Source organism: Strix aluco, chromosome 37, assembly GCF_031877795.1.
Source record: "Strix aluco isolate bStrAlu1 chromosome 37, bStrAlu1.hap1, whole genome shotgun sequence".
NCBI lineage: Eukaryota > Metazoa > Chordata > Aves > Strigiformes > Strigidae > Strix > Strix aluco.
Window position 1 is genome coordinate 917,607 of NC_133967.1, and position 16,925 is coordinate 934,531.

The window sequence follows — 16,925 nt, forward strand, 5'->3', positions numbered from 1 at the left end:
GGTCATTTTTTGAGTGGCTCAGCAGTTGAATGATGAGATGGATGGATGGATGGATGGAGCATGGATGAATTTGTAGAAATTTCAGAGTTGGAATGGTTGTTTGGAGGGTTTGGTGGAGGCAGGATTTGGTGGGTGGATCTAATTTGGATGGATGGATGGTTTGTGCTCGGGTGGACGGGTGGTTTTATGTCTGATTGGGTGGAGGCTTAAATGAACGGTTCAGTTTGATTGGTTGATGGGAGGGATGGACTGGAAAAGTGAGTGCAGGAAAAAAAAATGTATTAATGGAAGGATGGATGGATGGATGGATGCAGGGACGGATGCATTGAAGGAGGGATGGATGCATTGATGGAAGACTTGGAGTAATGCTCAGAAGATCAAACAGGCAATGGCTGGATGGAATGTGTGGAGGAAAACAAGTGGGAGGGAGTATGGTTGGGGCAGGATGTGAGCTGGGTGGGGGACGAGGTGGAAGGGGCGATGGGGAGATGGTGAGAGGAAGGACGTGGATGGCTGTAGGGTTGGAAGGTTGATTGGTTCAATAGTGTTAAGGGTGGATGGAAGGAGGGTGGGAGCAGGATTGAGTGAGGTGATAAATGGAGCAACGGTGAGTGAAATGTGTGGATGGACGAGACTGTGGTTGGATGGAGAAAGGGATGGAGGGAGGGAGGGAGAGATGGACCCGTGACTGGCTGGACAGACTGGTGGAGGGATGAATGAATTGATAAGAAGCACGTGGATGAGTGGACAGGCTGGTGGGGTGGGAGCTGGCACTGTTAGTGATTGGTTGGCCGGCTGAATGCGTGCGATGACTGATGGAAGGTTGTTCATGGAAAAGGTTGATGGGAGGGATGGAGGCCTGGGTGGGTGCGTGGAGAAGGAGGCGGAGAGCTGGAGGTGTGTTTGGGTGGTTGGTTGGATCGGTTGATGAGTGGTTGATGGGCTGGGTGGGTGGATGGAGAAATTGATGGATGAATGTTTGGAGGGACGTGCAGATGTTCACACCCTACACTGTCCCCTCTCTGTGTCAGCTGCCGCCGAGCCAGAGGAGGAACCCCCATTGCAGCCGACCCTGGGCGAGCTCACGGCCTCCCACGTGAGCCCCGACTCCGTGCAGCTGGAGTGGAGCGTCCCCGAGGGCACCTTTGACTCCTTCACGGTGCAGTACCGGGATGCCCAAGGCCAGCCCCAGGTGCTGCCCGTGGACGGGGGTTCGCGCACGGTGACCGTGCCGGGGCTGTCACCGTCGCGCCGCTACAAGTTCAACCTGTACGGGGTGTGGGGTCGGAAACGTCTGGGCCCCGTCTCCACTGACGCCGTCACAGGTGAGGGGGGCTGTGGCTGCCCAATGGAGCACTAGTTTGCAGTGGGTGGAGCTTCAGCAGGCCATGTGCTGAGTCGCTTGGGTTCTTTGTAAATGGAAAGAGCTGTTGGGTGCTACATTGGGCATCAGTGGAAGGATGTGTGGGTGAAGGGAGGGAGGGATGGATGGATGGATGGATGGATGGATGGATGGATGGATGGACGGACGGATGGACGATGGTGGCTGATTGGTTTAATATGTCCATTGGAAGGTTACGTGATTGAAAAGATTTTCCCCTGAGAAATGGGTGTTTGGGTGGGAGGATGGGTCGTGGCAGAGTTGGGTAGAGGATTGGATTCAAGGACTGATGGGTGGAATAATGCAGGGAAATATGGGTGATTGGATGGCTGGAAGAGTGGGGGGTTGGAAGGAGAAACATAGGGAGAGAAGGTTTCATGGAGAGGTAGACTGAGGGTATTGGGTGGATGAAAGGAAAGACGAAGATGTGGATGAATGAATGGTTGATGACGTGGGTGACCAGAACCTGCCGGAATGACCAGGGAGACAGTTTGCTTGGGCGACGTGTGAGATGGTTGGATGATGAGGTGGATGAATGGAAAGAGATGGTGAGCGGAAGGGTCAGTGTGTCTCTGCCTGGAAGGGTGATGGGTAGAACAGTGTTAAGGATGGGTGGAAGGGCAGGTGGGTGGATGCTGGAATGAACTGATAGCTGGAGGGTGGTTTATTGGATGGATGGATGGATGGATGGATGGATGGATGGATGGATGGATGGTTGAACAATCAAACATGTAGGGGTTCATGCCGTACACTTTCTGCTCTCTGTGTCAGCTCCAGCCGAGCCAGAGGAGGAACCCCCATCGCAGCCGACCCTGGGTGAGCTCACAGCCTCCCACGTGAGCCCCGACTCCGTGCAGCTGGAGTGGAGCGTCCCCGAGGGCACCTTTGACTCCTTCACGGTGCAGTACCGGGATGCCCAAGGCCAGCCCCAGGTGCTGCCCGTGGACGGGGGTTCACGCACGGTGACCGTGCCGGGGCTGTCACCATCCCACCGCTACAAGTTCAACCTGTACGGGGTGTGGGGTCGGAAAAGTCTGGGCCCCATCTCCACGGATGCCGTCACAGGTGAGGGGGCTGTGGGCCCCATCTGTGTCCTCTCTGGGGTCCGGATTTGGAGCAGGGCAGGAGCTGGGACAGGGCCTGAATTGGTGCCGTGGGCCTTGTGGGAAATGGGAATGTGTTGGGGACTGCCTGGGCGCTGGATGGAGGTTTGCGTGGATGTAGGGTTGTAGGGATGGAGGGACAGATGGATGGATGGATGCTTGGGTAGGTGGATGGTGGATGGATGGTTGGATGGACTGTGGGATGGGCCGCTCACTCCAAGAAAGACACTGAGGAGCTGGAGAGCATCCAGAGAAGAGCAACGAAGCTGCTGCAGGGTCTGGAGCACAAGTCCTGTGAGAAGCCGCTGAGGGACGTGGGGTGGTTTCGCCTGGAGAAAAGGAGGCTGAGGGGAGACTTCATCGCTCTCTGCAACTTCCTGAAAGGAGGGTGCAGAGAGGTGGGGGTTACTCTCTTCTCCAAGGTAACAAGTGACTAGATGAGAGGAAACAGCCTCCGGAGGTTTCAGGGAAATATTTAGGGTGGATTTGAGGAAAAATATCTTTGCAGAAAGGGTTGTCACTGACTGGAAGAGGCTGCCCGGGGAATCAGGGAGTCACCATCCTGGGGGGATTTAAAAGCCGTGTAGAGGTGGTGCTGAGGGACATGGGTTAGTGGTGGCCTTGGCAGTGTTGGGTCAATGGCTGGACTCGATGATCTTAAGGGTCTTTTCCACCTCTGTGATCGTGACGTTCTGTGGTTGCAAATGTGTTTCGTTTGTGGCGTGGATGTGTGATGGGATGGTTGCGTGGAGAGACATTTGGTTGGCAGGATGGAACGGTTGTTGGATGAATGGATGTTGGGATTGGTGGTGGGAGGAGTGTTTGTTTGTAGGAATGAAGGAGCGTGTGGTTGTTTGGATGGTTGACTGGAGGAGTGGAGTGAAGGAGTGATGCCTGGAGAAAGGTGCACGGAGAGACGGGTGATTGGATGGATGGAAGGACAGAGAGAGGATGGATGGAAGGAGAAAGGAATGAACGCATCGATGTCGATATCCTACCTTGTGCTCTCTATTGTAGCTGCTTCCGAGCCGGAGAAGGAACCACCAACTCAACCGATCCTGGGCGAGCTCACGGCTCCTCATGTCGCCTCTGACTCCGTGCAGCTGGAGTGGAGCGTCCCCAAGGGCACCTTTGACTCCTTCACGGTGCAGTACCGGGATGCCCAAGGCCAGCCCCAGGTGCTGCCCATGGACGGGGGTTTGCGCACGGTGACCGTGCCGGGGCTGTCACCGTCCCGCCGCTACAAGTTCAACCTGTACGGGGTGTGGGGTCGGAAACGTCTGGGCCCCGTCTCCACGGATGCCGTCACAGGTGAGGGGGGCTGTGGGCCCCATCTGTGTCCCCTCTGGGCTCTGGGTTTGAGGTGGTGGCACAAGCTGGGGCAGGACTCGTGCTGGTCCTGGTCCATTGGAACGTCTCCCGAGCACTGACGGGGGCTGGATGCAGGGATGGGTGTGGTCGTTGTAGGAGTCTGGAGGGATGTTTTGGTGCAGAGGTGTGTGGAGAGGGGCTTAGGGGGAAGGGTGGGAGAAAGGGTGGACTCCTGGAGGGATGTTGGACCTGTTGGAGGGTTGTTGGTTGTCATCTGTCAGGGTGCCTTGATGGCAGGATGGATGGAGGGATTGATGGTTGGTGGGATCACTGGTGGGAAGGGTAATGGAGAGAACCAAGGGCTGCTGAATGCTGGAAGGAACATGGGAATGGGTGAGTGGGTGAATGGGAACCAGGATGATTATGGAGAAATGGACCTTTGGAAGGAGAGATGGAGAGAAAATGGATACGTGGACAGAGAAAGAGATGGATAAATGTATGGATGAACGTATGGGCGGGCAAAGAGCTACATCAAAGGACGTGGAGATGGGTCATTTTCTGAGTGGCTCAGCAGTTGAATGATGAGATGGATGGATGGATGGATGGATGGATGGATGGATGGATGGATGCTAGGTTGGCCATCAGGATATTTGGCTGGTTGACTGGATGAATGGACAGAGAGATGTTTGATTGGAAGGGTGTCTTGTGTCTGGGTGGCTGGCTGGTTGGATTGACAGATGAATTACTGGAAGCGTGTCTAGATGTTGGGATTCCTGGCTGGCTGGAGCATGGATGAATTTGTAGAAATTTCAGAGTTGGAATGGTGGTTTGAATGGATGAATGGAGGCACGACTGAGTGGATGGGCAGTGGAATTTTGGAAGGATGGATGGATGGATGGATGGATGGATGGATGGATGGATGGATGGGACATTGGGTTGGAAGGGTAGATGGAAGTTTGGGCAGATATCCAATTGGTTGCCTGAGGTGATAGATGGCTGAAGGGTGGATGGGAGGTTCAATGCATCCATGAATTCCGTGACTGAGGGATGGATGGATGGGTGGATGGATGGATGGATGGATAGATGGATGGATGGTGGGATGGATGGTTGGATGGACTGTGGGATGGGCCCCTCACTCCAAGAAAGACACTGAGGATCTGGAGCGCATCCAGAGAAGAGCAACGAAGCTGGTGAAGCGTGTGGAGCACAAGTCCTGTGAGGAGCCACTGAGGGACCTGGGGTGGGTTCACCTGAAGAAAACGGAGGCTGAGGGGAGACCTCATCACTCTCCACAACTCCCTGAGAGGAGGGTGGAGTGAGGTGGGGGTCAGTCTCTTCTCCCAGGTAACAAGTGACTGGACAAGAGGAAACAGCATCTGGTTGTGCCCAGGGAGGTTTAAGTTGGATATGAGGAAAAATGTCTTCCTGGAAAGAGTTGTCAGTGACTGGAAGAGGCTGCCCAGGAAAGGGGGGGTCACCATCCTGGGGGGATTTAAAAGTCGTGTAGAGGTGGTGCTGAGGGACATGGGTTAGTGGTGGCCTTGGCAGTGTTGGGTCAATGGCTGGACTCGATGATATTAAGGGTGTTTGCCACCTCCGTGATTGTGAGGTTCTGTGGTTGCAAATGTGTTTCGTTTGTGGCGTGGATGTGTGATGGGATGGTTGCGTGGAGAGACATTTGGTTGGCAGGATGGAACGGTTGTTGGATGAATGGATGTTGGGATTGGTGGTGGGAGGAGTGTTTGTTTGTAGGAATGAAGGAGCGTGTGGTTGTTTGGATGGTTGACTGGAGGAGTGGAGTGAAGGAGTGATGCCTGGAGAAAGGTGCACGGAGAGACGGGTGATTGGATGGATGGAAGGACAGAGAGAGGATGGATGGAAGGAGAAAGGAATGAACGCATCGATGTCGATATCCTACCTTGTGCTCTCTATTGTAGCTGCTTCCGAGCCGGAGAAGGAACCAACTCAACCGATCCTGGGCGAGCTCACGGCTCCTCATGTCACCTCTGACTCCGTGCAGCTGGAGTGGAGCGTCCCCAAGGGCACCTTTGACTCCTTCACGGTGCAGTACCGGGATGCCCAAGGCCAGCCCCAGGCGCTGCCCGTGGACGGGGTTTCGCGCACGGTGACCGTGCCGGGGCTGTCCCCGTCCCGCCGCTACAAGTTCAACCTGTACGGGGTGTGGGGTCGGAAACGTCTGGGCCCCGTCTCCACGGATGCCGTCACAGGTGAGGGGGCCTGTGGGCCCCATCTGTTCCCTCTTGGGGCTCTGGGTGTGGAGCAGAGCAGGAGGCGGGACAGGGCCTGTGCTGGTGCCGTGGGTCTTGTGGGAAATGGGAACGTGTTGGTCGCTGCGTGGGGGCTGGCTGGAGGTTTGGGCAGACTCAAGGTTGGAGGAAACAACAGAGAGATATATGGATGGAGGGTTGGATGGATTGAGGATAGAGGGATGGACGGACGGACAGGTGGGTACTTGGATGAATTTGTGTTTTTCTGGGTGACAGAAAGGTTGGATGTGTGCATGGATGGATGTGTGGAAGGAAGGAAGGACGGATGGATGGATGGATGGATGGATGGATGGATGGATGGATGGACAACCGAGAGGTTGAATGGATGCCGGGTTGGATGGATGATTGGATTTATGGCCAGCTGGGTAGAAAACAATGGATGTGAAGACAGGTGATGGTTTGAATGGAAGCCTGGATGAATGGCTGGATGGAAGAGTGGCTGGATGGAAGCCGGGGTGAATGGAGGCCAGAATGCATGGCTGAAGGCTCAGACGGGCAGAGAGATGATGCGATGGAGGAGAGCGTGAATGAATGGAGCGAGAGATGGATGTTTGGATGGACGTGTGGGTGTTTCTCTCCTGCATTGTCCCCTGTCTCTGTCAGCTCCAGCTGAGCCGGAGGAGAAACCCCCATCGCAGCCGATCCTGGGCGAGCTCACGGCCTCCCACGTGAGCCCCGACTCCGTGCAGCTGGAGTGGAGCGTCCCCGAGGGCACCTTTGACTCCTTCACGGTGCAGTACCGGGATGCCCAAGGCCAGCCCCAGGTGCTGCCCGTGGATGGGGGCTCACGCACGGTGACCGTGCCGGGGCTGTCCCCGTCCCGCCGCTACAAGTTCAACCTGTACGGGGTGTGGGGTCGGAAACGTCTGGGCCCCATCTCCACCGACGCTGTCACAGGTGAGGGGGCTGTGGGCCCCATCTGTTCCCTCTTGGGGCTCTGGGTGTGGAGCAGGGCAGGAGCTGGGACAGGGCCTGTGCGTGTGTCGTGATCCTGGTTGGAAATGGGAAACGTGTTGGTCGCTGCGTGGGGGCTGGCTGGAGGTTTGGGTGGACTCAAGGTTGGTAGACTGGAGGCACAGATGGATGGATGGAGGTTTGGATTGATTGAGGAGGGATGGATGGATGGGTGGATGGATGGATGGATAGATGGATGGATGGATGGTTGGATAGACTGTGGGATGGGGCCCTCACTCCAAGAAAGACACTGAGGTGCTGGAGCTCATCCAGAGAAGAGCAACGAATCTGGTGAAGGGTGTGGAGCACAAGTCCTGTGAGGAAACAGCCTCTGGTTGTGCTAAGAAGGTTTAGTTTGGATATGAGGAAAAATGTCTTCCTGGAAAGTGTTGTCACTGACTGGAAGAGGCTGCCTGGGGAAGGGGGGGGTCACCATCCCGGGGGGCTTTAAAAGCCATGTAGATGTGGTGCTGAGGGACATGTATTAGTGGTGGCCTTGGCAGTGTTGGGTCAATGGCTGGACTCGATGATCTTAAGGGTCTTTTCCACCTCTGTGATCGTGACGTTCTGTGGTTGCAAATGTGTTTGGTTTGTGGCCTGGATGTGTGATGGGATGGTTGCGTGGAGAGACATTTGGTTGGCAGGATGGAACGGTTGTTGGATGAATGGATGTTGGGATTGGTGGTGGGAGGAGTGTTTGTTTGTAGGAATGAAGGAGCGTGTGGTTGTTTGGATGGTTGACTGGAGGAGTGGAGTGAAGGAGTGATGCCTGGAGAAAGGTGCACGGAGAGACGGGTGATTGGATGGATGGAAGGACAGAAGGATGGATGGAAGGAGAAAGGAATGAACACATCGATGTCGATATCCTACCTTGTGCTCTCTATTGTAGCTGCTTCCGAGCCGAAGGAGGAACCACCAACTCAACCGATCCTGGGTGAGCTCACGGCTCCTCATGTCACCTCTGACTCCGTGCAGCTGGAGTGGAGCGTCCCCGAGGGCACCTTTGACTCCTTCACGGTGCAGTACCGGGATGCCCAAGGCCAGCCCCAGGTGCTGCTCGTGGACGGGGGTTCGCGCACGGTGACCGTTCCGGGGCTGTCACCGTCCCGCCGCTACAAGTTCAACCTGTACGGGGTGTGGGGTCGGAAACGTCTGGGCCCCGTCTCCACCGACACCGTCACAGGTGAGGGGACTGTGGCCGCCCAATGGACCATGGGTTTGCAGTGCGTGGAGCTTCAGCAGGCCATGTGCTGGCTCGCTTGGGTTCTTCATAAACAGAAAGAGCCGTTGGGTGCTACATTGGGGCTCAGTGGAAGTAGTGGTGGATGAAGGGAGGGAGGGATGGATGGATGGATGGACGGACGGACGGACGGATGGACGATGGTGGCTGGTTGGTTAATAGGTCCCTTGGAAGGTTACGTGATTGAAAAGATTTTCCCCGGAGAAATGGGTGTTTGGGTGGGAGGATGGGTCGTGGCAGAGTTGGGTAGAGGATTGGATTCAAGGACTGATGGGTGGAATAATGCAGGGAAATATGGGTGATTGGATGGCTGGAAGAGTGGGGGGTTGGACGGAGTATTGGAGGGAGAGAAGGTTTCATGGAGAGGTAGACTGAGGGTATTGGGTGGATGAAAGGAAAGACGAAGATGTGGATGAATGAATGGTTGATGACGTGGGTGACCAGAACCTGCCGGAATGACCAGGGAGACAGTTTGCTTGGGCGACATGTGAGATGGTTGGATGATGAGGTGGATGAATGGACAGAGATGATGAGCGGAAGGGTCAGTGTGTGTCTGCCTGGAAGGGTGATGGGTAGAACAATGTTAAGGATGGGTGGAAGGGCAGGTGGGTGGATGCTGGAATGAACTGATAGCTGGAGGGTGGTTTATTGGATGGATGGATGGATGGATGGATGGATGGATGGATGGAGGGATGGATTGCAGGATAAATGGATGGATGGATGTTGGGATAGTTTCTTGTTTTTTGGAGGATCAATTGAATGGTTTGATGGTTGGATCATTCAATGGAGGGAGAGATTAAAGAACAAAGTGAAGGAAAAGGCACATGGAATGATGGGTGATTGAATGGATGGAGGGATGGACATGTGGACAGATGGACGGATGCATTGATGGAAGACTTTGTGGCATAACGCACAGAGGATCAAACGGGTAATGGCTGGATGGAATGAGTGGTGGAAAACAAGTGGGAGTGAGTGTGGTTGGGGCAAGGTGTGAGCTGGGTGGGGGATGAGGTGGAAGGGGCGATGGGGAGATGTTGAGAGGAAGGACGTGGATGGCTGTAGGGTTGGAAGGTTGATTGGTTCAATAGTGTTAAGGGTGGATGGAAGGAGGGTGGGAGCAGGATTGAGTGAGGTGATAAATGGAGCAACGGTGAGTGAAATGTGTGGATGGACGAGAGTGTGTTCGGATGGAGAAAGGGATGGATGGAGGGAGGGAGAGATGTACCTGTGACTGGCTGGACAGACTGGTGGAGGGATGAATGAATTGATAAGAAGCACGTGGATGACTGGTCAGGGTGGTGGGGTGGGAGCTGGCACTGTTAGTGGATGGTTGGCCAGCTGAATGCGTGCGATGACTGATGGAAGGTTGTTCATGGAAAAGGGTGATGGGAGGGATGGAGGCCTGGGTGGGTGCGTGGAGAAGGAGGCGGAGAGCTGGAGGTGTGTTTGGGTGGTTGGTTGGATCGGTTGATGGGTGGGTGATGGGCTGGCTGGGTGTGCAGTGAAATGGATGGATGAATGTTTGGAGGGACGTGCAGATGTTCACCCCTAGACTGTCCCCTCTCTGTGTCAGCTCCAGCTGAACCGGAGGAGGAACCCCCATTGCAGCCGACCCTGGGCGAGCTCACGGCCTCCCACGTGAGCCCCGACTCCGTGCAGCTGGAGTGGAGCGTCCCCGAGGGCACCTTTGACTCCTTCACGGTGCAGTACCGGGATGCCCAAGGCCAGCCCCAGGTGCTGCCCGTGGACGGGGGTTCACGCACGGTGACCGTGCCGGGGCTGTCACCGTCCCGCCGCTACAATTTCAACCTGTACGGGATGTGGGGTCGGAAACGTCTGGGCCCCGTCTCCACCGACGCTGTCACAGGTGAGGGGGGCTGTGGACCCCATCTGTGCCCCCTCTGGTCTGGATTTGGAGCAGGGCAGGAGCTGGGACAGGGCCTGAACTGGTGCCCTGAGTCTTGTGGGAATTGGGAACGTGTTGGGCGCTGACTGGTGCCTGGCTGGAGGTTTGGGTGGACACAAGTTTGGAGGGGTGGAGGGAAAGATGGATGGATGGAGGGTTGGATGGATTGAGGATGGATGCATGGATGGATGGATTCATGATTAGAAGGATGAATGTAATAACACACGGGTTGTTGATTGGATGGAGAACTGGCTACTTATGGGATGGATGAAGGTTGGATGGAGGAATGGAAGGCTGCCTGAATGGGTGCATCGAGGGATGGTTGGATTAATTGATTGGAGTGACAGATGGTGGTCAATGGAGCTAAATCCAGCTGGCAGCCGGTCACAAGTGGTGTTCCTCAGGGCTCGGTGTTGGGACATTTCTGTTCAACACCTTTATTGATGATCTCGGTAAGGACACAGAGTGTATCATCAGTAAGGCCGCAGATGACACCAAGTGAAGCAGGAGAGTCGATCTGCACGAGGACAGGGAGGGTCTGCAGAGAGACCTGGATGGGTTGGATCGGTGGCCAACATCAACGGGATGAGCTTCAACAAGGGCAAGTGCCAGGTCCTGCCCTTGGGCCACAACAGCCCCCTGCGTGGCTACAGGCTCAGGGAAGTGTGGCTGGAGCTGTCTGGAAGAGAAGGATCTGGGGGTTCTCATTGACAAACAGCTGAACAGGAGCCAGCAGTGTGCCCAGGTGGCCAAGAAGGCTAATGGCATCCTGGCTTGTACCAGCACTAGTGTGACCAGCAGGGACAGGGAGGTGACAGTCCCCCTGTGCTCGGCACTGGTGAGGCCACACCTGGAGGGTTGTGTCCAGGTTTGGGCACCTCAATCCCAGAGAGATCTCGAGGTGCTGGAGCGAGGGCAGAGGAGGGCAACGAGCTGGGGAAGGGGCTGGAGAATAAATCCTGTGAGGAGCGATGGAAGGAGCTGGGGCTGTTCAGTGTGAGGAGGAGAAGGGGAGGGGAGACCTCATCACTCTCTGCAGCTCCCTGAAAGGACGTTGTGGAGAGTTTGGGGCTGGTCTCTGCTCCCAGGGAATTAGTGACAGAACGAGAGGGAACGGCTTGAAACTGCAACAGGGGAGGGTCAGGCTGGACAGGAGGGAAAAATGTTTCCCCGACAGAGTGGTCAGAGAGTGGAATAGGCTGCCCAGGGAGGGGGTGGAGTCCCCACCCCTGGGTGTGTTTAAGGGCCGTTTGGATGAGCTGTGGGGGGATGTGGGGTAGGGGAGAACTTTAGAGTCAGACTGAGGGTTGGACTCGATGGTCCCGAGGGTCTTGTCCAACCTGAAGGATTCTGTGATTCTGTGAGTGAAATGTGTGGATGGACGAGACTGTGGCTGGATAGAGAAAGGGATGGAAGGAGGGGGGGAACAGATGGACCCGTGACTGGCTGGACAGAGTGGTGGAGAGATGAATTGATAAGAAGCACGTGGATGAGTGGACAGGATGGTGGGGTGGGACCTGGCACTGTTAGTGGTTGGTTGGCCAGCTGAATGCGTGCCATGACTGATGGAAGGTTGTTCATGGAAAAGGGTGATGGGAGGGATGGAGCCCTGGGTGGATGTGTGGAGAAGGAGGCGGAGAGCTGGAGGTGTGTTTGGGTGGTTGCTTGGATCGGTTGAAGGGGGGATCATGAAATGGAGTGATGGATGGATGGATGGATGGATGGATGGATGGATGGATCCATGGATGATGGTATCTGGTTGGTTAACAGCTCCATTGGAAGGATTGCTGGTTGAACAGATTTTTCCTGGAGAAATGGATGTTTGGATGGAGGAGGGTGGTGGAATAGCTGCGTAGAGGAGTGAATTTGAGGACTGATGGGTAGAATAATGCAGAGAGAACAGGTGGTTGGATGGACAGATGGAACGAGAGAAGGTTTCATGGAAAGATAGACCAAGGCATTGGTGGGTGGATGAAAGGATTGATGACGACATGGATGGATGGATGGGTAGAAGGGATATGAAATGTTGACCAAGACCCACATTAATGTGTAGGAAGACTGTTTGTTTGGGTGATGTGTGAGATGGTTGGATGATGAGGTGGATGAATGGACAGAGATGGTGAGCGGAAGGGTCAGTGTGTGTCTGGCTGGAAGGGCGATGGGTAGAACGGTGTTAAGGATGGGTGGAAGGGCAGGTGGGTGGATGCTGGAGTGAACTGATAGCTGGAGGGTGGTTTATTGGATGTATGGATGGATGTATGGATGGACGGACGGACGGACAAATGGATGAACACTTGCAAAAAAGTTTATATTCAGCCTTGTCCCCTCTGTGTGTCAGCTCCAGCCGAGCCAGAGGAGGAACCCCCATCGCAGCCGATCCTGGGCGAGCTCACGGCCTCCCACATGAGCCCCGACTCCGTGCAGCTGGAGTGGAGCGTCCCCGAGGGCACCTTTGACTCCTTCACGGTGCAGTACCGGGATGCCCAAGGCCAGCCCCAGGTGCTGCCTTTGGACGGGGGTTTGCGCACGGTGACCGTGCCGGGTCTGTCCCCGTCCCGCCGCTACAAGTTCAACCTGTACGGGGTGTGGGGTCGGAAACGTCTGGGCCCCGTCTCCACTGACGCCATCACAGGTGAGGGGGCCTCTGGGCCCCATATGTTCCCTCTTGGGGCTCGGGGTGTGGAGCCAGGCAGGATCTGGGACAGGGCCTGTGCGTGTGTCATGATCCTGGTTGGAAACGGGAACGTGTTGGTTGCTGCCTGGGGGCTGGCTGGAGGTTTGGGCGGACTCAGTGTTGGAGGACTGGAGGGACAGATGGATGGATGGATGGATGGATGGATGGATGGATGGATGGATGGATGGACAACTGAGAGGTTGAATGGATGCCGGGTTGGATGGATGATTGGATTTATGGCCAGCTGGGTAGAAAACAATGGATGTGAAGACAGGTGATGGTTTGAACGGAAGCCTGGATGAATGGCTGGATGGAAGAGTGGCTGGATGGAAGCCGGGGTGAATGGAGGCCAGAATGCATGGCTGAAGGCTCAGACGGGCAGAGAGATGATGCGATGGAGGAGAGTGTGAATGAATGGAGCGAGAGATGGATGTTTGGATGGACGTGTGGGTGTTTCTCTCCTGCATTGTCCCCTGTCTGTGTCAGCTCCAGCCAAGCCAGAGGAGGAACCCCCATCGCAGCCGATCCTGGGCGAGCTCACGGCCTCCCACGTGAGCCCCGACTCCGTGCAGCTGGAGTGGAGCGTCCCCGAGGGCACCTTTGACTCCTTCACGGTGCAGTACCGGGATGCCCAAGGCCAGCCCCAGGTGCTGCCCGTGGACGGGGGTTTGCGCACGGTGACCGTGCCGGGGCTGTCCCCGTCCCGCCGCTACAAGTTCAACCTGTACGGGATGTGGGGTCGGAAACGTCTGGGCCCCGTCTCCACCGACGCCGTCACAGGTGAGGGGGGCTGTGGGCCCCATCTGTTCCCTCCTGGGGCTCTGGGTTTGGGGTGGTGGCACAAGCTGGGGCAGGACTCTTTCCGGTCCTGGTCCATTGGAACATCTCCTGAGCGCTGACGGGGGCTGGATGCAGGGATGGGTGCGGTCGTGGTAGGAGCCTGGAGGGATGTTTTGGTGCAGAGGTGTATGGAGATGGGCTTAGGGGGAAGGGTGGGAGAAAGGGTGGACTCCTGGAGGGATGTTGGACCTGTTGGAGGGTTGTTGGTTTTCATCTGTCAGGGTGCCTTGATGGCAGGATGGATGGAGGGATTGATGGTTGGTGGGATCACTGGTGGGAAGGGTAATGGAGAGAACCAAGGGCTGCTGAATGCTGGAAGGAACATGGGAATGGGTGAGTGGGTGAATGGGAACCAGGATGATTATGGAGAAATGGACCTTTGGAAGGAGAGATGGAGAGAAAATGCATACGTGGACAGAGAAAGAGATGGATAAATGGGCGAAGAGCTACATCAAAGGACGTGGAGATGGGTCATTTTCTGAGTGGCTCAGCAGTTGAATGATGAGATGGATGGATGGATGGATGGAGCATGGATGAATTTGTAGAAATTTCAGAGTTGGAATGGTTGTTTGGAGGGTTTGGTGGAGGCAGGATTTGGTGGGTGGATCTAATTTGGATGGATGGATGGTTTGTGCTCGGGTGGACGGGTGGTTTTATGTCTGATTGGGTGGAGGCTTAAATGAACGGTTCAGTTTGATTGGTTGATGGGAGGGATGGACTGGAAAAGTGAGTGCAGGAAAAAAAAATGTATTAATGGAAGGATGGATGGATGGATGGATGCAGGGACGGATGCATTGAAGGAGGGATGGATGCATTGATGGAAGACTTGGAGTAATGCTCAGAAGATCAAACAGGCAATGGCTGGATGGAATGTGTGGAGGAAAACAAGTGGGAGGGAGTATGGTTGGGGCAGGATGTGAGCTGGGTGGGGGACGAGGTGGAAGGGGCGATGGGGAGATGGTGAGAGGAAGGACGTGGATGGCTGTAGGGTTGGAAGGTTGATTGGTTCAATAGTGTTAAGGGTGGATGGAAGGAGGGTGGGAGCAGGATTGAGTGAGGTGATAAATGGAGCAACGGTGAGTGAAATGTGTGGATGGACGAGAGTGTGTTCGGATGGAGAAAGGGATGGATGGAGGGAGGGAGAGATGTACCCGTGACTGGCTGGACAGACTGGTGGAGGGTGGAATGAATTGATAAGAAGCACGTGGATGACTGGTCAGGGTGGTGGGGTGGGAGCTGGCACTGTTAGTGGATGGTTGGCCAGCTGAATGCGTGCGATGACTGATGGAAGGTTGTTCATGGAAAAGGGTGATGGGAGGGATGGAGACCTGGGTGGGTGCGTGGAGAAGGAGGCGGAGAGCTGGAGGTGTGTTTGGGTGGTTGGTTGGATCGGCTGATGGGTGGGTGATGGGCTGGCTGGGTGTGCAGTGAAATGGATGGATGAATGTTTGGAGGGACGTGCAGATGTTCACCCCTACACTGTCCCCTCTCTGTGTCAGCTCCAGCTGAACCGGAGGAGGAACCCCCATTGCAGCCGACCCTGGGCGAGCTCACGGCCTCCCACGTGAGCCCCGACTCCGTGCAGCTGGAGTGGAGCGTCCCCGAGGGCACCTTTGACTCCTTCACGGTGCAGTACCGGGATGCCCAAGGCCAGCCCCAGGTGCTGCCCGTGGACGGGGGTTCGCGCACGGTGACCGTGCCGGGGCTGTCACCGTCCCGCCGCTACAAGTTCAACCTGTACGGGCTGTGGGGTCGGAAACGTCTGGGCCCCGTCTCCACCGACGCTGTCACAGGTGAGGGGGGCTGTGGACCCCATCTGTGCCCCCTCTGGTCTGGATTTGGAGCAGGGCAGGAGCTGGGACAGGGCCTGAACTGGTGCCCTGAGTCTTGTGGGAATTGGGAACGTGTTGGGCGCTGACTGGTGCCTGGCTGGAGGTTTGGGTGGACACAAGTTTGGAGGGGTGGAGGGAAAGATGGATGGATGGAGGGTTGGATGGATTGAGGATGGATGCATGGATGGATGGATTCATGATTAGAAGGATGAATGTAATAACACACGGGTTGTTGATTGGATGGAGAACTGGCTACTTATGGGATGGATGAAGGTTGGATGGAGGAATGGAAGGCTGCCTGAATGGGTGCATCGAGGGATGGTTGGATTAATTGATTGGAGTGACAGATGGTGGTCAATGGAGCTAAATCCAGCTGGTGGCCGGTCACAAGTGGTGTTCCTCAGGGCTCGGTGTTGGGACATTTCTGTTCAACACCTTTATTGATGATCTCGGTAAGGACACAGAGTGTATCATCAGTAAGGTCGCAGATGACACCAAGTGAAGCAGGAGAGTCGATCTGCACGAGGGCAGGGAGGGTCTGCAGAGAGACCTGGATGGGTTGGATCGGTGGCCAACATCAACGGGATGAGCTTCAACAAGGGCAAGTGCCAGGTCCTGCCCTTGGGCCACAACAACCCCCTGCGTGGCTACAGGTTTGGGGAGGAGTGGCTGGAGCTGTCTGGAAGAGAAGGATCTGGGGGTTCTCATTGACAAACAGCTGAACAGGAGCCAGCAGTGTGCCCAGGTGGCCAAGAAGGCTAATGGCATCCTGGCTTGTACCAGCACTAGTGTGACCAGCAGGGACAGGGAGGTGACAGTCCCCCTGTGCTCGGCACTGGTGAGGCCACACCTGGAGGGTTGTGTCCAGGTTTGGGCACCTCAATCCCAGAGAGATCTCGAGGTGCTGGAGCGAGGGCAGAGGAGGGCAACGAGCTGGGGAAGGGCCTGGAGAATAAATCCTGTGAGGAGCGATGGAAGGAGCTGGGGCTGTTCAGTGTGAGGAGGAGAAGGGGAGGGGAGACCTCATCACTCTCTGCAGCTCCCTGAAAGGACGTTGTGGAGAGGTTGGGGCTGGTCTCTGCTCCCAGGGAATTAGTGACAGAGAGAGGGAACGGCTTGAAACTGCAACAGGGGAGGGTCAGGCTGGACAGGAGGGAAAATGTTTCCCCGACAGAGTGGTCAGAGAGTGGAATAGGCTGCCCAGGGAGGGGGTGGAGTCCCCACCCCTGGGTGTGTTTAAGGGCCGTTTGGATGAGCTGTGGGGGGATGTGGGGTAGGGGAGAACTTTAGAGTCAGACTGAGGGTTGGACTCGATGGTCCCGAGGGTCTTGTCCAACCTGAAGGATTCTGTGATTCTGTGAGTGAAATGTATGGATGGACGAGACTGTGGCTGGAT

General features: G+C 55.8%; 2 protein-coding genes across 2 annotated transcripts in view; one reads left to right on the forward strand and one right to left on the reverse strand.

Moving 5' to 3' along the window:
* Nucleotides 1-16,925, reverse strand: part of LOC141917328 (uncharacterized) — a 158,452-nt gene that overhangs the window by 87,993 nt on the left and 53,534 nt on the right. The gene's annotated exons all lie outside the window — the stretch shown is intronic.
* LOC141917306 (tenascin-X-like) overlaps nt 1-16,925 on the forward strand; it is a 67,547-nt gene that overhangs the window by 21,005 nt on the left and 29,617 nt on the right. The window contains exons 18-27 of the mRNA XM_074810415.1: nt 996-1,325; nt 2,153-2,446; nt 3,502-3,795; nt 5,733-6,023; nt 6,687-6,980; nt 7,927-8,220; nt 9,851-10,144; nt 12,522-12,815; nt 13,344-13,637; nt 15,197-15,490. Of these exons, the coding sequence (XP_074666516.1) occupies nt 996-1,325; nt 2,153-2,446; nt 3,502-3,795; nt 5,733-6,023; nt 6,687-6,980; nt 7,927-8,220; nt 9,851-10,144; nt 12,522-12,815; nt 13,344-13,637; nt 15,197-15,490 (2,973 nt within the window). The remainder of the gene's footprint in view (nt 1-995; nt 1,326-2,152; nt 2,447-3,501; nt 3,796-5,732; nt 6,024-6,686; nt 6,981-7,926; nt 8,221-9,850; nt 10,145-12,521; nt 12,816-13,343; nt 13,638-15,196; nt 15,491-16,925) is intronic.